Here is a 24,123-nt window from a genome sequence, read left to right on the forward strand (position 1 = left end):
TATCTGATTGGTGGGGGTCCGACACCTGGTAACTCAACCAATCCGCTGTTTGAGAAGACAGTGGCGCTTCTGCGAGTGCTGTGGTCTTCTCTCAGCTTTTTCTAGGCCAGTGACGACACGTTCATGCGTCATGTTGCCTAGGTGCAGCTCAGCTCTATTCAAGTGAATGAGGCTAAGTACAATAGCACAACCACTATACAATATACAGTGCTGTGATTGGTAACCTGCGAAAAGGCAGCAGCGCTCACAGGAGCATCAGTACCTCCTCAAACAGCTAATCGGCGGGGTTCCCGGTTGTCGGACCCCGACCAATCAGATACTGATGACCCATCCTCTGGATAGGTTATCAGTAAAAAAATTGATTGCGAAAAATCAGCAATGTAATATTTGCGTAATGCGTGCGAAATATAGACGTGGGTCACTTTTGCTACATTTTACAAGCTGCTAGAAGTTTCCTGAAAATTGTTTGCACGGAAGAACATTAAAAATGGCTTTAAATGCAGTTAGAGTGCTCCAATATATTTGTGATTGCGCTAATCGGCACTAATGATCCAAATATTTTGGCGCAATACGTGAAACTTCACATTTTAGCAGGTCTGCATGTATTTATGGACAGCAGAACCTATCACACTACCTAACACCCTGCACTGCAACAGCTACACTATATCAGGATATAACCTACACTGACTATCTCCCACTAACTATCTGTATTATATATATAAGCTATCTAACTATCTAATGTAGTGTGGAAAGCACAGAGCACAGCAATGACACTGCTCTCTCTCTCAGAACTTTAAAAAAACTGTAGAAAATGGCTGCTAGGGATTTTATTACATAGTAAGGGGTAGGCCACTTTCCTATTGGTTGCTAGGGATGTTGCTAAGCTCAGGCAAAGACATTGTAGCCTTCTCATTGGCCCACAAGCAAGAAGGGAGGTTACTGATGAAAAAATAAATCTAGAATATTCGAAATTACGAATATATATATCACTATATTCTAAATATTCACGAATTCTCGAAGTGCCGATATTCGCGATTAATATTCGTGATTCGAATATTCGCGCCCAACACTAGTAGTGAACAGAATCCAGATCAGCCAGAATGCAGAACACTTGTCTCTGAGAGGTTTCTACCATGTGAGGATTGACAAGCTTGAAATGACAGAGTCAACCTCCTGCCACCACAAGCAGCAAAACCTGCAGCAGCAGGAGCAAGTTCAGACTCCTCAACATGATAGAGCAGTTTCCTCACGGGCTGTGCCAGGCTGAGGTAAATCAGCAAGCCGAGACCTCAATGCCCAGGTTCAGGCCTTCCCAGACTCTGGCCTGTCTCAGGTGCATACTGGTGTTCCCTGACCCCATATACCTCTGGACAGGCAGACTAGATCAGTGGCATGAATTTGCCCAGTATTCTCTTTCTTGCCCTGCCTCCAGTGTCATCTCAGAGACGGTTTTCAGCACAGCAGGGGGCATGGTGACACCCAAACAGACCAAGTTGTCCTCTGACAGTGTCTAAAACATAGATTTTGTCAAAATGAACCAGGCCTGGATTCAGGAGGATTTTCACACTCCTCCGGTTGAGGCCAATGAATAGATCTGTCCTTGCTGACGATGCCCCATCTTGTCACACTTTTGCTGTCTGCCTACCATCCTGTTCCGCATGGCTGCTGCCATCATGCCTCTGCCTGTCTGCCAGCAGGTACCATATGGCTGCAGCTGCCACCACCGCTGCTCCTCGCTGCTTATCTCCTGCGGCCACCACTATTAACACTACACATCTGCTCCTGCTACTACCACTACTACTACCCATAGACAGCCGATCTACTGCCTTTTATGTTCCAAGACTGAGCGATTATTCGCTGGTGAGCTGGAAATACTACGTATCTACATCGGGCAATATTGTTGGTAATTTCACATTTGCCATCTATCCCATAGACCATCAGCTGTGACCACAGCATAGAGGTCAGTTCACATTTGCACTACTACAACCACCAACATTGTGAGTTCAGGATAAAGCTTATCAACATTGGGGTAGTGGTTCAGAGTAGAGTGATCAGGATGTGTGTGGACATGTAGTGCTGGGGTTTGTATGTTTGTAACGTAGTGTTCACACCAGTGTTGGACTTTAACCAGTATTCATTACATAGAAACATAGAATGTGTCGGCAGATAAGAACCATTTAGCCCATCTAGTCTGCCCAATATACTGAATCCTATGGATAGCCCGGCCCTATCTTATATGAAGGATGGCCTTATGCCTATCCCATGCATGCTTAAACTCCTTCACTGTATCACGCTCCTCATCATCCACCTTGGGCAATTATCCACTAGAGCGTGGTGTAAATACCACATGTCTGCATCAGGCAACACTGCTATTAATTCCATGTTTCCCATCTATCCCATGGACCATCAGATCTGATCACAGTATAGAGGTCAGCTCGATATGTGTGCAGTCTAGTTTCTCTAATACATGGTGGTCCGGTGCCGCTGTATATTCTATCTGTGACTCCCATTGGACAGTGGGCTATTGTGTCATAAGTGGTAGGGATAAATGCAGCCCTGAGCTCCGCGCACACCGCTATCCCTACCTACCTGCACGATCTGTTCTAACCGACGGTGCACAACTGGACAGCAGTCCCTAGCTTAAGTACATGCAGGGGCTTACAGGGAGGGAACAAAGTGGAGAAAACAGAAAAAAGAGACAAAGACAGACACACCGTAGACAAAAACAGGACAAAATGGAAGTCGAGGTCAAGTACTAGGAGATCACGTCGGTACAGAGGGATAACACGATATGAGGAGTCAAACACAAGCCAAGGTCGGGTTCCACAAACACACATGCAGGAAGTACGCTGGTGAGTATAAAGACCAATCACAGGCAAGTTGCCTGTTAAATAGGCCAGACTAAATGGTCACGTGACGTGACCAGCGTCACATGACCCTGCTTCAGCCCCAGCCACTACTCTGAGCGCCGACTAATCACTAATCTGTCATAGGAGCTCAGTTACGTATTTTTCGGACTATAAAACTGACCGGAGTATGAAAAGCACCAAGGATTTGGAGGAAGAAAGTAAGAAAAAAAAAAATAATCTTCATCAGACCTCAGAGCAGACCCTCATTCTTCATCAGACCTCAGATCAGACCCCAAAATAAGACCCCCAAGCTCCATCAGCCTCAGATCAGAGCTCCATCAGCCTGAGATTCGGATCCCCCACGCCCACCAACCTCCATCAGCCGTTAAAAAACGGAATAAACTTAGTTCGCCTGCTCCGGATGACACTGCCACTCACTGCCCCCTGATCTTCTTCTGTCCCACACTGCACTGTGACCTGACATTGCACAGTGTCAGGTCATAGTAAGTGCACTACATCCTGACGCTGTACACCGCAGAGCCCGCAAGATGACCAGGAAGGGCGAGTACAGCTGTGCAGCACTTCCCTCACCGCTACCTGCGCCTCCCGCATGCTGATGACTGATTCCATATTGTAAGACGCACTGCCACTTTTCCTTTACTTTTGGGGGGAAAAAGTGCGTCTTATAGTCCAAAAATACAGTATATATTTTAGGCTACTTCCAAACCTGCGCTATTCCTTTCCGCTATTTAGATCCATCATCAGATCTCAATACCGAAAAAAAATGCTTCCGTTTTGTCCCTATTCATTGTCAAGACAAAACTGAACTGAAGGGAACGGAGGGCACCAGAATGCGGAGGGCACCAGAATGCGGAGGGCACCAGAATGCGGAGGGCACCAGAATGCGGAGGGCACCAGAATGCAGAGGGCACCAGAATGCGGAGGGCACCAGAATGCAGAGGGCACCAGAATGCGGAGGGCACCAGAATGCAGAGGGCACCAGAATGCAGAGGGCACCAGAATGCGGAGGGCACCAGAATGCAGAGGGCACCAGAATGCAGAGGGCACCAGAATGCATTCTGTTCCGTTTCATTGCGTTCCCATGACGCACACATAAGAGGTGCAAGCATCGTTTTTGAGTGCGTCCTGGGATGCGGCGCAAGACGGATCCATCATGTCTCACAATGTAAGTCAATGGGGACGGTTCAATTTTTATTTGCTTTCTTAACTACATATTTTAACCCCTTCCAGCTCAGTGCGATTACAGCAACATCACATTTGTATAGTTTTTCTTCTGTATTAATAATGAAAAACGAATAATAATGAAAAAAAATAATACATTTTTTCTTTTCATCTCCATTTTCTAACCTCTATAACTTTTTTGTAGTTATGTCTACGGAGCTGTGTGAGGGCTTATTTTTGGCAGTGAAATCTTTACTTTTCATTGATACCATTTTGGGGCGTGTATGAATTTGGGCAGGAGGAACCAAATGATGTTCCTTTTTTTAAAGTTCGTTTAGATAAATTAATCATTCAATTCTTAGATTGCATCTGTCATAGAGTCTATGAGAATTTCACTATGATCCTATAGAGGGTCTTCATAGGAACATAGCTGAGGCAGCCTTGGATTATTCCGGAGGGCCAAGGCTGCTGCACACAGTATCCGGCTATCCCAATGGCTGCCAGGCCCGGAAGAGCATGGTCACAGGGTTTTTAGCTACCAAATGCTGTGGTCACATTTAACCATGGCATCTGAGGGGCTAAACGTCTGTGATCGGCGTTATCGTCGATAGCAGACATTAGTCCCAGGTATCTGCTGTTGTGTAAGTAAAAATCTGCTGACAGATGCCCTTTAACCCCTGTTGTTATAATAAATGAGCATACCGTATACATAAGACAAATAGCTGTCATGGAGGAGGATCATCAACATGAAGCATTGGTTAGAAGAGTCCTGGACATTGTCCCTGTAAATAAGACCATAGAAACCAACAAAAACACATTCCCCTCCAAACAGCAGGAATCAGGGCTAGAAGAATACCCCAAGCCAGAGGCACTGAAGGCGCTCGCAATGTGAACAGTGCTGGAGGTGACTAAGGGCCCTTTCACACCTGCGTTCTTGTCTTCCGGCATAGAGTTCCGTCGTCGGGGCTCTATGCCGGAAGAATCCTGATCAGGCATATCCCCATGCTTTCTGAATGGAGAGAAATCCGTTCAGGATGCATCAGGATGTCTTCAGTTCAGGACCAGAACGTTTTTTGGCCGGAGAAAATACCGCAGCATGCTGCGCTTTTTGCTCCGGCCAAAAATCCTGAACACTTGCCGCAAGGCCGGATCCGGAATTAATGCCCATTGAAAGGCATTAATCCGGATCCGGCCTTAAGCTAAACGTTGTTTCGGCGCATTACCGGATCTGACGTTTAGCTTTTTCTGAATGGTTACCATGGCTGCCGGGACGCTAAAGTCCTGTCAGCCATGGTAAAGTGTAGCGGGGAGCGGGGGAGCAGTGTACTCACCGTCCGTGCGGCTCCTGGGGCGCTCCAGAGTGACGTCAGGGCGCCCCAAGCGCATGGATCATGTGATCACATGGACACGTCATCCATGCGCATGGGGCGCTCTGACGTCATTTTGGAGCGCCCCGGGAGCCGCACGGACGGTAAGTATACTGCTCCCCCGCTCCTACTATGGCAACCAGGACTTTAATAGCGTCCTGGCTGCCATAGTAACACTGAAAGTATTTTGAAGACGCATCCGTCTTCAAATGCTTTCAGTTCACTTGCGGTGTTACGGATCCGGCGGGCACTTCCGGCAAATGGAGTACATGACGGATCCGGACAACGCAAGTGTGAAAGAGGCCTTAGAGGAGCACTTCTTCCTGCTATCGAGATGCAATATGGAGCATCCGGCCGCATGGATCTTACAACAGATAAAAGGCAACCTAAAAGATTCCACAGTCCCTGACTGTGCAGGGGCAGGAGGAGCAGAGACGTCTACCTGGCAGTCAGTATAGTTACCACCCTAAGGCTAGATTCATGCTTTTTTTTTAATGCGGTGTTGGTTGCTGTTTTGGTGAGAATTTTCATTCTCATTATTACAATGGAATTCCTGACGTGGAATCTGCATCAAGAATAAACAGGACACGTGTTTTTTTTAACGGTGCGGTTTTGGAAAACATATCTGGTAAAAAGAAGCGCTGCATGGTTTAACATATGGGTTCCATGTCTGGGGGCTGCCGTCTATTTTTGGTTGTTATTTGGATCCTCAGTTGGGACTAAGTGCGCTGGCAGCCATCTTTAATCCTCATATCCATTTACTGGATATTTTCTGTGAGCCCCTGACAGCTCCATGAGAGAGACTGCCGCCCTGCTGGACAGGAACAGGAACCTCTGAGATCTCTGACACTCCCATCCTTCTCTGTAGGAAGATTCATTAGAAGGACAGTTATGGGAGATGGGTGCATGGCTGGCCACTCATGTCTCCCTTCTGCTCCCAGGCTCCAGCACTGAAAATACCCACCATCATCCTTTACCCCAACTGTGGTGGACAATAAGAAGCTTCCTGAAGCCATTACTGCCTCCCAAATCCCTACTTCACTGAGTCCTCTGAAGCAGTCCTCGTCTCCTGTGCTCTTTACTTCACAGCTCCATGTTGGCAAGATGGCACCTGATTCAGATCTCCCTCCTGGTGCTGAGACTCCCACAGGTTCCTTAGAGAGACAGACTGAGGAACCATTATCCCTCTCACCTCTTCCCACTGACACTATCTTGGTCATCTCCATGCTCCCATAAGGGCTCATGCACACGACCGTATGTATTTTGCAGTCCGCGAAACACGGAGCCCTTCAGGCTTCATTCAATCAAATCCTCGATTTACCACCGGAGCCACCAGTCAGAATAGTCCGAGCTCCAGGGCTGTGGCCCCTCAGGGAAGAACCTCTCAACCTGAAGATATTGCAGAAGAAAGTATCAGAAGCAAATCACCTTCCTTATGCAGGATTAAAGGGCATCTGTCAGCAGTTCTGTCCCTATGACACTGGCTGACCTGTTACATGTGCTCTTGGCAGCTGGAGGCATCTGTGTTGGTCCCATGTCCATATGTGCAGCATTACTGAGAAGAATGAGGTTTCAATACATGCAAATGAGCCTCTAGGAGCAACGGGGGCGTTGTCATTACACCTAGAGGCTCTGTTTTCTCTGTTGCCCTCTGCACTTTGACAGAACCAGGCAGTAAAATGTGCCCCTGCCTGGTCCTGACCTCTCCTAAAGCCTTACGCTGGGCCGTGCGCTTCAGTATCCAGCACAGGAGCAGAACAGGAAAGACTGGACTCGTCAGCCGTTCTCTTCTCTACTGTGACTGTACTGCTGAAAGACCTGTGATGATGTCACTGTCATGTGATCAGTGCAGGGGCGGAGCTAGCCAGGAGAGTCACTGATCACATGACGGTGACGTCACCCCAGGTCCTTCAGCTCTGGCAGTGCAGCAGATACTGGGCAGGTCCTGGTAGTCAGGGCTCTTGTTCTCTCTGGTATCAGCCATTCCTCCAGCCTGCAGGTAAGATGAGCTGTGAGGAGACAGTGTGGTGGAGAGCTCAGACATGTCACCTCTGGAGATTCTCCTCCATTACACACAAGGAATCCTTCTCCGCTCCTCAGCTTAGTATGATGGGGGGAGTAGTAGTGGGGATAGTGGGGGTTGTCATCATTCTGTGCTGGATGAGAGAATCTGCTCCGTGTGAATGAGGTTTTTACCACCAGGAGCTTAGATACACACTGCACTGCCAGGAGCTTAGATACACCCGGAGCTCAGGCTTTTCCCGTCAGTGCAGCTTTATGAGGGTCTGAGTTTTGCGGGATGAGTTGTACTTTTTCTCGGCCTCATTATCGGGGCATGGGACTCACTGATTAACCTTTATTCCTGTTTTTTGGAGACGTCATGAAGAAAACCAGCAATACGACCCTTCTCCTGAATGAGCCACCAAGGATGGACAGGAAGGAGATCAGCAGAAGAATATTAGACCTCACCTTGGAGATCATCTCCCTGCTGAGCGGAGAGGTAAACTTCTCTAGATTTCTCTCCTCTTTATTGTATTCTGTAACAAGTCAGACATCGGGAAGGAGAATCCGTCATAGGAAGTGATAGGAAGAGTCCAGGGTCCCGGAGAACGGCCTCCAGACCTTCCAAGTGATGGAGAACCTGAAGATCAGCCCCCAGTATGGTGAGTGATGTATCATGTGACCAGTGACCAATAGTCATGTTGTAGGAGCCATGAGAAGGTAAGTAGGCACGTTGTACCCAGGAGGAAAGGGCCGGAGGAGAGCACATGGCCCCTGAAGGGTTTATTCCCTAAGTGTCTCTCTCCATCCACAGGAGTACACAATAGTGAAGAAGACATCGGGGGACTGTGTGACTCCCATCATCCATCTCCAGGAGTCAGGAGGGCGGAGCAGGACCCCTCCCCCCATCACAGAGCCTCCCCCTCACCCCCTGATACATGAGCAGAAGATCCTAGAGCTCACCCACAAGATGATAGAGCTGCTGACTGGAGAGGTGACACTGCTGGGAATGCTGGGAAATTCTCCAGTAACAGCACTGGAGGGGTCTGGGTGATGACGGTGTCATTGTGTTGTCAGGTTCCTATAAGGTGTCAGGATGTCACTGTCTATTTCTCCATGGAGGAGTGGGAGTATATAGAAGGACACAAGGATCTGTACAAGGAGGCCATGATGGAGGAGCACCAGCCTCTTATATCACAAGGTAAGAGCCGCCATGTGCAGTGTATACACGTGTGTGCAGTGACATGTAATGGAGGAGCACCAGCCTCTTATATCACAGGGTAAGAGCCGTCATGTGCAGTGTATACACGTGTGTGCAGTGACATGTAATGGAGGAGCACCAGCCTCTTATATCACAAGGTAAGAGCCGTCATGTGCAGTGTATACACGTGTGTGCAGTGACATGTAATGGAGGAGCACCAGCCTCTTATATCACAAGGTAAGACCCGTCATGTGCAGTGTATACACGTGTGTGCAGTGACATGTAATGGAGGAGCACCAGCCTCTTATATCACAAGGTGAGAGCCGTCATGTGCAGTGTATACACGTGTGTGCAGTGACATGTAATGGAGGAGCACCAGCCTCTTATATCACAAGGTAAGAGCCGTCATGTGCAGTGTATACACGTGTGTGCAGTGACATGTAATGGAGGAGCACCAGCCTCTTATATCACAAGGTAAGAGCCGTCATGTGCAGTGTATACACGTGTGTGCAGTGACATGTAATGGAGGAGCACCAGCCTCTTATATCACAAGGTAAGAGCCGTCATGTGCAGTGTGTACATGTGTGTGCAGTGACATGTAATGGAGGAGCACCAGCCTCTTATATCACAAGGTAAGAGCCGTCATGTGCAGTGTATACACTGCGTGCAGAATTATTAGGCAAATGAGTATTTTGACCACATCATCCTCTTTATGCATATTGTCTTACTCCAAGCTGTATAGGCTCGAAAGCCTACTACCAATTAAGCATATTAGGTGATGTGCATCTCTGTAATGAGAAGGGGTGTGGTCTAATGACATCAACACCCTATATTAGGTGTGCATAATTATTAGGTAACTTCCTTTCCTTTGGCAAAATGGGTCAAAAGAAGGACTTGACAGGCTCAGAAAAGTCAAAAATAGTGAGATATCTTGCAGAGGGATGCAGCACTCTTAAAATTGCAAAGCTTCTGAAGCGTGATCATCGAACAATCAAGAGTTTCATTCAAAATAGTCAACAGGGTCGCAAGAAGCGTGTGGAAAAACCAAGGAGCAAAATAACTGCCCATGAACTGAGAAAAGTCAAGCGTGCAGCTGCCAAGATGCCACTTGCCACCAGTTTGGCCATATTTCAGAGCTGCAACATCACTGGAGTGCCCAAAAGCACAAGGTGTGCAATACTCAGAGACATGGCCAAGGTAAGAAAGGCTGAAAGACGACCACCACTGAACAAGACACACAAGCTGAAACGTCAAGACTGGGCCAAGAAATATCTCAAGACTGATTTTTCTAAGGTTTTATGGACTGATGAAATGAGAGTGAGTCTTGATGGGCCAGATGGATGGGCCCGTGGCTGGATTGGTAAAGGGCAGAGAGCTCCAGTCCGACTCAGACGCCAGCAAGGTGGAGGTGGAGTACTGGTTTGGGCTGGTATCATCAAAGATGAGCTTGTGGGGCCTTTTCGGGTTGAGGATGGAGTCAAGCTCAACTCCCAGTCCTACTGCCAGTTTCTGGAAGACACCTTCTTCAAGCAGTGGTACAGGAAGAAGTCTGCATCCTTCAAGAAAAACATGATTTTCATGCAGGACAATGCTCCATCACACGCGTCCAAGTACTCCACAGCGTGGCTGGCAAGAAAGGGTATAAAAGAAGAAAATCTAATGACATGGCCTCCTTGTTCACCTGATCTGAACCCTATTGAGAACCTGTGGTCCATCATCAAATGTGAGATTTTCAAGGAGGGAAAACAGTACACCTCTCTGAACAGTGTCTGGGAGGCTGTGGTTGCTGCTGCACGCAATGTTGATGGTGAACAGATCAAAACACTGACAGAATCCATGGATGGCAGGCTTTTGAGTGTCCTTGCAAAGAAAGGTGGCTATATTGGTCACTGATTTGTTTTTGTTTTGTTTTTGAATGTCAGAAATGTATATTTGTGAATGTTGAGATGTTATATTGGTTTCACTGGTAAAAATAAATAATTGAAATGGGTATATATTTGTTTTTTGTTAAGTTGCCTAATAATTATGCACAGTAATAGTCACCTGCACACACAGATATCCCCCTAAAATAGCTAAAACTAAAAACAAACTAAAAACTACTTCCAAAAATATTCAGCTTTGATATTAATGAGTTTTTTGGGTTCATTGAGAACATGGTTGTTGTTCAATAATAAAATTAATCCTCAAAAATACAACTTGCCTAATAATTCTGCACTCCCTGTACATGTGTGTGCAGTGACATGTAATGGAGGAGCACCAGCCTCTTATATCACAAGGTAAGAGCCGTCATGTGCAGTGTATACACGTGTGTGCAGTGACATGTAATGGAGGAGCACCAGCCTCTTATATCACAAGGTAAGACCCGTCATGTGCAGTGTATACACGTGTGTGCAGTGACATGTAATGGAGGAGCACCAGCCTCTTATATCACAAGGTGAGAGCCGTCATGTGCAGTGTATACACGTGTGTGCAGTGACATGTAATGGAGGAGCACCAGCCTCTTATATCACAAGGTAAGAGCCGTCATGTGCAGTGTATACACGTGTGTGCAGTGACATGTAATGGAGGAGCACCAGCCTCTTATATCACAAGGTAAGAGCCGTCATGTGCAGTGTATACACGTGTGTGCAGTGACATGTAATGGAGGAGCACCAGCCTCTTATATCACAAGGTAAGAGCCGTCATGTGCAGTGTATACACGTGTGTGCAGTGACATGTAATGGAGGAGCACCAGCCTCTTATATCACAAGGTAAGAGCCGTCATGTGCAGTGTATACACGTGTGTGCAGTGACATGTAATGGAGGAGCACCAGCCTCTTATATCACAGGGTAAGAGCCGTCATGTGCAGTGTATACACGTGTGTGCAGTGACATGTAATGGAGGAGCACCAGCCTCTTATATCACAGGGTAAGAGCCGTCATGTGCAGTGTATACACGTGTGTGCAGTGATATGTAATGGAGGAGCACCAGCCTCTTATATCACAAGGTAAGACCCGTCATGTGCAGTGTATACATGTGTGTGCAGTGACATGTAATGGAGGAGCACCAGCCTCTTATATCACAAGGTAAGAGCCGTCATGTGCAGTGTATACACGTGTGTGCAGTGACATGTAATGGAGGAGCACCAGCCTCTTATATCACAAGGTAAGAGCCGTCATGTGCAGTGTATACACGTGTGTGCAGTGACATGTAATGGAGGAGCACCAGCCTCTTATATCACAAGGTAAGAGCCGTCATGTGCAGTGTATACACGTGTGTGCAGTGACATGTAATGGAGGAGCACCAGCCTCTTATATCACAAGGTAAGACCCGTCATGTGCAGTGTATACATGTGTGTGCAGTGACATGTAATGGAGGAGCACCAGCCTCTTATATCACAGGGTAAGAGCCGTCATGTGCAGTGTATACACCTGTGTGCAGTGACATGTAATGGAGGAGCACCAGCCTCTTATATCACAAGGTAAGACCCGTCATGTGCAGTGTATACACGTGTGTGCAGTGACATGTAATGGAGGAGCTCCAGCCTCTTATATCACAAGGTAAGACCCGTCATGTGCAGTGTATACACGTGTGTGCAGTGACATGTAATGGAGGAGCACCAGCCTCTTATATCACAAGGTAAGACCCGTCATGTGCAGTGTATACACCTGTGTGCAGTGACATGTAATGGAGGAGCACCAGCTTCTTATTTCACAAGGTAAGAGCCGTCATGTGCAGTGTATACACGTGTGTGCAGTGTATCTTGAACTTTCACTGAGCACCAGCTCCAGACCCTGCATTGCCTCGTCTAAGAAAGCTCGCCCCACAGCATGGAGAGCAGAAATCCAGAGAGTGAGATACTGACAGCTCCTCTGCGGATCCTGGGTTGGTGATCCCTACTCAGTGAGGAGATGTCCATGTGTGCTAAGCAGGAGGGGTGTGTAGCCGCTTCACACACTGTGAGGGGTCAGTGTGACCTGTCCTTTATGGAAGGTAGAGAAGGATGCCTGAACTGGAGGGTAGGAGAGAGTCCTGTGTGCATTTCACTGTGCAATATGCCTAGTCATATCTGTATATATGTTTAACAGGCCTGGTTGTACCTTTATTAGTGATGAGCAGCATGGGCAATATTTGTTTTTGCAATATATTGTTTATTTTTAGCCCAATATACCTGATAAATTCACGAAATTCTATAATTCGTGACCTCTAGTCATTATTTTCTTGATTGCAAAAAACGACAATGTAATATGCACGTATTACGCGCGCAATACAGGCATGGCTCACTTTTGCTACATTTTTCCAGCTGCTATAAGATTCCTGAGACTGGAGAAAATGTACCGTAACATAATTCCTATCACACTACCTAACACCCTGCACTGGAACCAGCTCCACTATATCACTATCTAACCTACACTGACCATCTCCCATTAACGATCTGTATTATATATATGAGCTAACTAACTAACTAATGTAATTGGATAAGGAATAGGATCCAGATGAAAGCACGGAGCACAGCAGTGTCACTGCTCTCTCTCTCAGAACTGCAAAAAACAGCAGAAAATGGCTGCTGGGGAGGTTCTTATATAGTAAGGGGTAGGGAGCTTTCCTATTGGTTGCTAGGGATGTTGCTAAGCTGTGACAAAGACATTGCAGCCTTCTCATTGGCCCATAAGCAAGAAGGGAGGTTACTGATGAAAAATAAATCTAGAATATTCGCGACTACGAAGATATAGCACCATATTCTACATCTTCGCGAATTCTCAAAGTGCCGATATTCGCAATAAAAATTTGCGATTACAATATTCGCGATCAACACTAATCTTTATACAATCAAAGTTCAAAATCTAAGGCCAGATCCTTAGCAAACTTCTACAACATATAAATAATTTGTTCTTGATTTTCTGACATGGACATTGGAAATCTACAACATTGGCGGGGTGGGAGGATCCGTCAGTTTACTATTCGCCTCTGGAGGCATAAATGCTAGGTTTCCACCCGATCATGGCCACATGGAAAAAAACATTTTAGGCCATGTATTTATGTGGGACCTTATCGAGAGATTCAAAAGGAGATGATCTTAAAAGTTTTAGGACTAAGGGAAGTTTTCAGATATACCCTTGATGTATTTGAATGAGTTGGGAACACCATTCTCATGGGCTGAAAACTCTTGACAGAGTTCAGTGCTGTAGACACACACGATCTGCAGTTGTCACGGATGGTGTTGCAGAAAACTGGAACTTATAAATAAACATCCGACTGGCTTGATTACAAACTAAGGAGCATATGGGTGAGCCCTATAAAACCCCTAAAGCTCTCCCTGACTGCTATGCCCATGCAAAGGTCTTCATGGTAGACGATTGCATGCCCACGTACCTTATACTGTGTGACACCTGAAAACCCTATAATAGTGAGGGGACACGACCACCGGCTCCCTGCACTTAATACGGGCGGAGTCAGGGTCACCTAGAATCAAGCTAGCAAGGAAACACAAATAAAGGAAAAGGATTTATCTGAGGAATTAGCAGTAGCAGCCTCCAGCAGTGAACAACTCGTCCAGGAAGAAGTATAAACCGCAAAGTGAGGCAGTATGGGAGGGAATATAAAGGGAGACAATTAGTATAAATAGGTGACAGCTGGGAGAAGGAAAGGAGATGACAAAGTGAAACCAAAACAAAGAACCTCATGCAAGAGGTAGAGAAGAACGTCTAACAGACCTTCTCACAGAACTGGCGGTGACAGCAGTGTGGGAACTCTGCAGTTACATCCTTAACTCAACTGAATGAGTTGCGAAACATGACCGATTGGTAGAGACCCAAAGTGTTGCAAGGTCTTCATGACTGTATCATACAGGCCTCTATAACTCTCTTATAGAGGCTGGTTAACCTTCAGGCTGTCAGACTGAATCTTTCCAGATCTTGGCAGAGTTGAGTGCCCTAGACATCTGCACTAGGGGAGGTCTCAATAGCCTTCTTGATTCATCTGCCCGAGTTGACCTCTTCAGCCGAACTGTATGATGGCTGTATTGTGGCCTTAAGAAGGGGTTCTGATCTGGTGCCACCATGTTTGTAGTGACTGCTTTTACAGTCAGAGTCAAAAAGCATCTTCTATAGCATAAAAGGTGCTGTCCGAAATTTTCTTACTGATGACCTATCCTCAGGATAGGTCAATAGTATCTGATTGGTGGGGGGTCCGACACCTGGGACCCCCACCAATCAGCTGTTTGAGAAGACAGCGGCGCTCCTGTGAGTGCTGTGGCCTTCTCTCTGCTTTTTCTAGGCCAGTGACAACACGTTCATGCGTCATGTTGTCTAGGTGCAGCTCAGCTCTATTCAAATGAATAAGGCTGAGTGCAATACCAAGCACAACCACAATACAATATACGGTGCTGTGTTTGGTAACCTGCGTAAAAGCAGCAGCACTCACAGGAGCATAGGTGCTTCCACAAACAGCTAATCGCCGAGGTTCCCAGGCGTCGGACCCCGACCGATCAGATACTGATGACCTATCCAGAGGTTGGGTCATCAGTAAAAAAAATCCTGGAACACCCTTTAGGTTTGAGGAGAGAGACTTCTCCAGGGATTCAAAGAGTCCACTGACTTTTCGTCCCTCCAGGTGCAATACTAAACTAGTAGTGAACAGAATCCAGATCAGCCAGAATGCAGAACACTTGTCTCTGAGCTGTTTTTACCATGTGAGGGATTGACAAGCTTGAAATGACAGAGTCAACCTCCTGCCACCACAAGCAGAAAAACCCGCAGCAGCAGGAGCCAGTTCAGTCTCTTCAACATGATAAAGCAGTTTCCTCACGGGCTGCGCCAGGCTGAGGTAAATCAGCAGGCTGAGACCTCAATGCCCAGGTTCAGGCCTTCCCAGACTCTGGTCTGTCTCAGTGCATACTGGTGTTCCCTGACCCTGATCAGCTCTGCCTTCTACAAACCCCCACAGGAGGCTGTTTCCCCTGTAACTGGGGGCAGGAGGAGGTAATAACTAGTGAGCGCCAGTCTCCGCATTGAAGGAAAGTGCTTACTGGTTATTGCAGGGCCATCACTGACAAAAATCTATAGCATTGAAATTTACAGAAATAACTATCACTGAGAAAATAATGACTTTTCGTATAAAACTTAACTTTTACTTCTCGATATGTAAATAATTCCCCACAATGTATACAATAATTGATAACTTATTGTGCCACATAAGAAGAGCAGAGCCTTACTTTGGACGTGGTCAAAGATAGTATCATCCAAGTAATAAAGATGCAACAACTTCCAGTTTTGAAGACCAAGGGCTTGGATGCTTTGGCAAAACGAGAAGTGAGGTCGGGAGGGGGGGTGGAGACTTTCCCTGATGAATCTCTCAAAATACTACCACTGCCTAAAGGAGGAGCACCCGCCCCGAAAGGGGCGACCCCACCTCTCGGTGGCTAAGCCCTCGATGTTACCTACTGTGACCCTGCCAAAGTGTGATGAATGCTTGACCCGACGCATTTCCCCAGTGTCTTGCAAGCTGGTTCATCAATAATCCAATAGGCATCAATGATACTGGCAGCATGGTAATGGCATCCTGATGTAGTAAGGCGCACTCACAAACTGGCGATCAGGCCTTAAATAGCTTGAAATTGGCGCTGGTAAATGGCCCCTCCTGCTGGAACAACCAATCGCAAAGTCGTCATCAATATACACGCTACTGCCATATGTGGAACGCACATATGATTCCAAAACCGGAAGTGCGCCAGGTCTCCTGCCGATGATGCTTCCGGTGTATGGAACGCATCACGGAGCATTCATAGGAGCTTGGAGCCATAGCAACGGTTGTAAACAAATATGGGCAGATAAACTGATATATATATATATATATATATATATATATATATATATACTATACAGTTGCAAGAAAAAGTATGTGAACCCTTTGGAATGATATGGATTTCTGCACAAATTGGTCATAAAATGTGATCTGATTTTCATCTAAGTCACAACAATAGACAATCACAGTCTGCTTAAACTAATAACACACAAAGAATTTAATGCTACCATATTTTTATTGAACACACCATGTAAACATTCACAGTGCAGCAATAACTTCAACCAAACGTTTCCTGTAGTTGCAGATCAGACGTGCACAACGGTCAGGAGTAATTCTTGATCATTCCTCTTTACAAAACTGTTTCATTTCAGCAATATTCTTGGGATGTCTGGTGTGAATCGCTTTCTTGAGGTCATGCCACAGCATCTCAATCGGGTTGAGGTCAGGACTCTGACTGGGCCACTCCAGAAGGCGTATTTTCTTCTGTTTAAGCCATTCTGTTGTTGATTTACTTCTATGCTTTGGGTTGTTGTCCTGTTGCAACACCCATCTTCTGTTGAGCTTCAGCTGGTGGACAGATGGCCTTAAGTTCTCCTTCAAAATGTCTTGATAAACTTGGGAATAAATTTTTCCTTCGATGATAGCAATCCGTCCAGGCCCTGACGCAGCAAAGCAGCCCCAAACCATGATGCCCCCACCACCATACTTCACAGTTGGGATGAGGTTTTTGATGTTGGTGTGCTGTGCCTCTTTTTCTCCACACATAGTGTTGTGTGTTTCTTCCAAACAACTCAACTTTGGTTTCATCTGTCCACAGAATATTTTGCCAGTACTGCTGTGGAACATCCAGGTGCTGTTGTGCAAACTGTAAATGTGCAGCAATGTTTTTTTTGGACAGCAGTGGCTTCCTCTGTGGTATCCTCCCATGAAATCATTCTTGTTTAGTGTTTTACGTATCGTAGATTTGCTAACAGGGATGTTAGCATATGCCAGAGACTTTTGTAAGTCTTTAGCTGAAACTCTAGGATTCTTCTTCACCTCATTGAGGAGTCTGCGCTGTGCTCTTGCAGTCATCTTTACAGGACGGCCGCTCCTAGGGAGAGTAGCAGCAGTGCTGAACTTTCCCCATTTATAGACAATTTGTCTTACCGTGGACTGATAAACAGCAAGGCTTTTGGAGATACTTTTATAGCCCTTTCCAGCTTTATGCAAGTCAACAATTCTTAATCGTAGGTCTTCTGAGAGCTCTTTTGTGCGAGGCATCATTTACATCAGGCAATGCTTCTTGTGAAAAGCAAACCCAGAACTGGTGTGTGTTTTTTATAGGGCAGGGCAGCTGTAACCAACACCTCCAATCTCATCTCATTGATTGGACTCCAGTTGGCTGACACCTCACTCCAATTAGCTCTTGGAGATGTCATTAGTCTAGGGGTTCACATACTTTTTCCACCTGCACTGTGAATGTTTACATGGTGTGTTCAATAAAAACATGGTAACATTTAATTCTTTGTGTGTTATTAGTTTAAGCAGACTGTGATTGTCTATTGTTGTGACTTAGATAAAGATCAGATTACATTTTATGACCAATTTGTGCAGAAATCCATATCATTCCAAAGGGTTCACATACTTTTTCTTGCAACTGTATATACACCATAGTTGTTTAAAGCTGAGTACATAAAAGGCTGATATACACTGCCTGTCCAAAAAAAAAGTCACCACAAGAAAAAAAGCCTTTAGCTTTGATTGCAGCACGCATTCGCTGTGGCATTGTTTCGATAACCTTCTGCAATGTCACAAGATTTATTTCCATCCAGTGTTGCATTCATTTTTCACCAAGATTTTGCATTGATGATGGTAGAGTCTTCTCCAGCTCATCCCAAAGATTCTCAATGGGGTTAAGGTCTAGACTGTGGTGGCCAATCCATGTGTGAAAATGATGTCTCATGCTTTCTGAACCACTCTTGTCACGAACCGGCAGGACAGGTAGTGGATCCTCTGGACCAGAGAGGCGATGGCGCGGGTTGTACTAGAGGACCGGTTCTAAGCAGTTACTGGTCTTCACCAGAGCCCGCCGCAAAGCGGGATGGATTTGCTGCGGCGGTAACTACCAGATCGTGTCCCCTAGTAACAACTCAACCTCTCTGGCAGGTGATAAGGCGTGGTACACAGGGAGAAGGCAAGAGCGTGGTCGGACGTAGCAGAGGTCAGGGCAGGTGGCAAAGGTTCAAAGGCGAGTGGACGCTAGCAACGGGTTCGGCAACAGGTAAGGCAAACTAACACCGAAGGGAACACTTTCTCTGAGGCACAAGGCACAAAGATCCGGCAGAAAGCTGTGGGAGGAGAAGGTATAAATGGGCAGTGCACAGGTGCAGCCTAATTAAGTCAGCACTGCCTCTTCACAAACCTTAACCCTTAATAACTCCTTTGGACCAGGCACCAATCACTGGTGCACTGGTCCTTTGAATCTAAGAGTCCTTGCGCGCGCGCGCCCTAAAGAGCGAAGACGCACACGCCGAGACGCTGGAGTGCTGCCTGGGGGCATACGCTGTGAGCGCTCCGAGGCCAGCAGGGGACCCGGAGCGCTCCGCGTAACAACTCTTTCACAATTTGAGTCCGATGAAATCTGTCATTGTCATCTTGGAATATGCCCCTGACATCAGGGAAGAAAAAATCCATTGATGGAATAACCTGGTCATTCAGTATGTTCAGATAGTCAGCTGACCTCATTCTTGGAGCTCATACTGTTGCTGAACCTAGACCTGACCAGCTGCAGCAACCCCAGATCATAGCACTGCCCCCACAGGCTTGTACAGTAGGCACTAGGCATGATGGGTGCATCACTTCATCTGCCTCTCTTCTTACCCTGATGCGCCCATCACTCTGGAACAGGGAAAATCTGGACTCATCAGACCACATCACCTTCTTCCATTGCTCCAGAGTCCAATCTTTATGCTCCCTAGCAAATTGAAGCCTTTTTTTCTGGTTTACCTCACTGATTAGTAGTTTTCTTACAGCTACACAGCTGTTCAGTCCCAATCCCTCGAGTTCCCTTCGCATTATGCATGTGGAAATGCTCTTACTTTCACTATTAAACATAGCCCTGAGTTCTACTGTTGTTTTTCTTCGATTTGATTTCATCAAACGTTTAAGTGATCGCCGATCACGATCATTCAGGTTTTTTTTCCGGCCACATTTCTTCCTCGAATACGATGGGTCCCCACTTTCCTTCCAGTTTTTAATAATGCGTTGGACAGTTCTTAACCCAATTTTAGTAGTTTCTGCAATCTCCTTAGATGTTTTCTCTGCTTGATGCCAATGATTTGACCCTTCTCAAACAGACTAACATCTTTTCCACGACCACGAGATGTGTCTTTCCACATGGTTGTTTAAGAAATGAGAAGCAACTCATTGCACCAGTTGGGGTTAAATAACTTGTTGCCAGCTGAAAGATAATCGCCCATGCAGTAATTATCCAATAGGAGGCTCATAACTATTTACTTAGTTAAAGCCAGGTGGCGACTTTTTTTTTGGACATGCAGTGTATATAAGTATGCAATGTATGCAAGCGCAAGGATGTGAACATAAATAACGGGGTTATAATAGGGAAAAGATATAAAGCTGTGGGACAACGGTTAATCAGAAAGAGGGGGGAGAGAAACATCTAGATAAAACAGGTGAATTAAATTTGCTCATTTAATACTGTTTTAAGGCGATATATCCACTGGGCTTCCTTCCGAAGAATCCTATTGTCCCAAACAAAATCAGAGAATGTGTCCCTGGTGCCATCCCACAAGATAAACACGTTGTCGATGTACCGACCCCAAAACAATAAATTAGGGGCCCATTGACAACAGGGTTTATTGGAGACAATGGTGTCTTCCCACCAGCCCAGGAATAGGTTGGCATAACTGGGCACACAAGAGCTACCCATAGCCGTACCCCTGAGCTGGTGGAAGAAACACGTCTCAAAGATGAAATAATTATGTGATAAAATGAACTCAAGTGCTTGGATCACTAATTCAGAGTGTAACTTAAATTGAGTACCACAGGTGCTTAGGAAGTATTTAGCTGCTGTGATACCCTATTCATGGGGGATTCTTGTATAAAGGGCCTCTACATCAATAGAGGCCAGATGGACGCTCTCATCTATATGGATATTCTCAATTTTAAGTAACAAATCTGTTGTGTCTCTAATATTAGATGGCAACAATGACACAAAAGGATGTAAGATGTTACTCTTTATGAATTTTGGGGAGGGCGTAAAATGTGGGAATCTGTGGGTGTGCCGGCACCAGGAACTTCATCTCGTGCTTAGAAATCTGTGTATTTCCAAGGGCACCTATAACCATAGATTAGAACTGGTAGTGCAGCAGATACTGGGCAGGTCCTGGTCGGTAGTCAGGGCTCTTGTTCTCTCTGGTATCAGCCATTCCTCCAGCCTGCAGGTAAGATGAGCTGTGAGGAGACAGTGTGGTGGAGAGCTCAGACATGTCACCTCTGGAGATTCCCCTCCATTACACACAAGGAATCCTTCTCCGCTCCTCAGATTAGTATGATGGGGGAGAAGTAGTAGTGGGGATAGTGGGGGTTGTAATCATTCTGTGCTAGATCAGAGAATCTTCTCCATGTGTATGAGGTTTTTACTGCCAGGAGCTTAGATACACAGAGAGCTCATTCCTTTTTTCCTTTTTTTTTTTTGGAGGGGGGATGAAGAAAACCAGCAATACAAACCTTCTCCTGAATGAGCCACCAAGGATGGACAGGAAGGAGATCAGCAGAAGAATATTAGACCTCACCTTGGAGATCATCTCCCTGCTGAGCGGAGAGGTAAACTTTTCTAGATTTCTCTCCTCTGTATTGTATTCTGTAACAAGTCAGACATCGGGAAGGAGAATCCATCATAGGAAGAGTCCAGGGTCCTGGAGAACGGCCTCCAGACCTTCCAAGTGATGGAGAACCTGAAGATCAGCCCCCAGTATGGTGAGTGATGTATCATGTGACCAGTGACCAATAGTCATGTTGTAGGAGCCATGAGAAGGTAAGTAGGCACGTTGTACCCAGGAGGAAAGGGCCGGAGGAGAGCACATGGCCCCTGAAGGGTTTATTCCCTAAGTGTCTGTCTCCATCCACAGGAATACACAATAGTGAAGAAGACATCGGGGGACTGTGTGACTCCCATCATCCATCTCCAGGAGTCAGGAGAGCGGAGCAGGACCCCTCACCCCATCACAGAGCCTCCCCCTCACCCCCTGATACATGAGCAGAAGATCCTAGAACTCACCCACAAGATGATGGAGCTGGTGACTGGAGAGGTGACACTGCTGGGAATGCTGGGAAATTCTCCAGTAACAGCACTGGAGGGGTCTGGGTGATGACGGTGTCATTGTGTTGTCAGGTTCCTATAAGGTGTCAGGATGTCACTGTCTATTTCTCCATGGAAGAGTGGGAGTATATAGAAGGACACAAGGATCTGTACAAGGAGGCCATGATGGAGGAGCACCAGCCTCTTATATCACAAGGTAAGAGCCGTCATGTGCAGTGTATACACGTGTGTGCAGTGACATGTAATGGAGGAACACCAGCCTCTTATATCACAAGGTAAGAGCAGTCATGTGCAGTGTATACATGTGTGTGCAGTGACATGTAATGGAGGAGCACCAGCCTCTTATATCACAAGGTAAGAGCCGTCATGTGCAGTGTATACACGTGTGTGCAGTGACATGTAATGGAGGAGCACCAGCCTCTTATATCACAAGGTAAGAGCCGTCATGTGCAGTGTATACACGTGTGTGCAGTGACATGTAATGGAGGAGCACCAGCCTCTTATATCACAAGGTAAGAGCCGTCATGTGCAGTGTATACACGTGTGTGCAGTGACATGTAATGGAGGAGCACCAGCCTCTTATATCACAGGGTAAGAGCAGTCATGTGCAGTGTATACATGTGTGTGCAGTGACATGTAATGGAGGAGCACCAGCCTCTTATATCACAAGGTAAGACCCGTCATGTGCCGTGTATACACGTGTGTGCAGTGACATGTAATGGAGGAGCACCAGCCTCTTATATCACAAGGTAAGAGCCGTCATGTGCAGTGTGTACACGTGTGTGCAGTGACATATAATGGAGGAGCACCAGCTTCTTATATCACAAGGTAAGAGATGTCATGTGCAGTGTATACACGTGTGTGCAGTGACATGTAATGGAGGAGCACCAGCCTCTTATATCACAGGGTAAGAGCCGTCATGTGCAGTGTGTACACGTGTGTGCAGTGACATGTAATGGAGGAGCACCAGCCTCTTATATCTCAAGGTAAGACCCGTCATGTGCAGTGACATGTAATTCCACCAAACTTTGGGGCGCAGCTTAAACTGTAAATAAATGTGAATAAGAACTGAATGAAATGATCTGTAAATCTCATGGTTCCAGGTTTTCTATACAATAGATGATAGAACAGATGATGAAAGTGAAACAATTTACCAATTCATAAAAAAACATTACGCATCTCAAGATGTTAGTACAGAGGCAACAAAAGGCTGAAAAAATAAGCAGTGCTAATAAAAAACAGCTGGAGGAGCAATGTGCAACCAAGGCCTCTTGCACACGGCCGGTGTGCGTCCGTTCCGTGAATTGGGGACCGCAATTTGCGGTCCCCAATGCACGGGCAACATCTGTGCGGCGGCCGGGACGGATCCAGAGCCATTCAACTTGAATGGATCCGTGATCCGTCCGCACCGCAAAAAAATAGAACATGTTCTTTTTTTTTTTGCGTTGTGGAGGCACGGACAGAAGCACTCCGTAGTGCTTCCGTGGCGTTCAGTGCCTCCATTCCGCACCGCATCTCCGGTATTGCGGACCTATTCAAGTAAATGGTTCCGCATCCGTGATGTGGGGTGCTTACGGCTAGTGCCCTGTGTATTGCGGACCCGCCATATGCATGAGGCCTAAGTCACATGACCGGGTATAAAGAGAGGCAGAGTCTCCCAGAAGCAAAGATGGGCAGAGGTCACCAATCTGTGAGAAACTGCATAAAAAATTGTGGAGTAATTTCAAAATCATGTTCCTCAAAGTAAAGTTAAGGAACCTCTAATTTCCCACCATCTACAGGACATAATATCATCAAAAGGTTCAGGGAATCTGGAGAAATCCATGTGTACAAGGCCGATGGTCAGTATTGGATGCTCGTGGTCTACGGGCCTTCGTGCAGCACTGCGTTAAAACCAGGCTGATTCTGTACTGGAAACCACTGCATGGGCTCAGGAACATTCCAGAAATCACTGTCTGTGACCACAGTTCACCATGTAATCCACAAAAAAAAGTTTTTTCTCTTTGTCCGTTCCATTTTTTTTGCGGGCCATATGCGGAACCATTTATTTTAATGGGGCCGCAAGCAAAACGGAAATTAATCTGTGTGCATTCCGTGTCCATGTGTCTGTATGTCCATTCCACAAAAATATAGAACATGTCCCATTATTGTCCGTTTTGCAGACAAGGATAGGACATTTCTGCAGGAGCCAAAAATAAATGGTGGCGTGCCCTCAGGCGGAATCTGTGTTTTGTGCATCTGCAGACTGCAAAACACTTACAGCCGTGTGCATGAGCCGTAAAGCTGAGAATTAGTCTTATGTCAATACAATCCAGAAACACCGCCGTTTTCTCTGGGCCAAAGCTCATTTACAATGGAGGCAAAATGGAAAACTGTTCTGTGGTCAGATGAACCAAAATGTAAAAACTACGGATGCT

The 24,123-nt window shown here is 46.2% G+C and overlaps 2 protein-coding genes and 1 long non-coding RNA gene across 4 annotated transcripts in view; 2 read left to right on the forward strand and 1 right to left on the reverse strand.

Moving 5' to 3' along the window:
- LOC120991124 (zinc finger protein 585A-like) overlaps window positions 1-24,123 on the reverse strand; it is a 2,129,672-nt gene that overhangs the window by 1,692,593 nt on the left and 412,956 nt on the right. The gene's annotated exons all lie outside the window — the stretch shown is intronic.
- The window catches only part of LOC120991122 (zinc finger protein 501-like), a 200,565-nt gene that overhangs the window by 43,588 nt on the left and 132,854 nt on the right, over window positions 1-24,123 (forward strand). Inside the window, exon 1 of one of the 2 annotated variants that reach the window (XM_040420013.1) lies at window positions 21,844-21,902. The exons of the other annotated variant lie outside the window; for it this stretch is intronic. Within the exon in view, the coding sequence (XP_040275947.1) occupies window positions 21,869-21,902 (34 nt within the window). The 5' untranslated portion in view covers window positions 21,844-21,868. Of the gene's footprint in view, window positions 1-21,843; window positions 21,903-24,123 lie in introns of those variants that run through there. 2 annotated transcript variants of the gene reach the window in all.
- On the forward strand, window positions 7,340-8,277 carry LOC120991183. Its single transcript, XR_005776531.1, has 3 exons — window positions 7,340-7,397; window positions 7,774-7,898; window positions 8,214-8,277. It is a non-coding gene; the product is annotated as an uncharacterized LOC120991183 (long non-coding RNA).

This window comes from Bufo bufo, chromosome 2 (assembly GCF_905171765.1).
Source record: "Bufo bufo chromosome 2, aBufBuf1.1, whole genome shotgun sequence".
Lineage (NCBI taxonomy): Eukaryota > Metazoa > Chordata > Amphibia > Anura > Bufonidae > Bufo > Bufo bufo.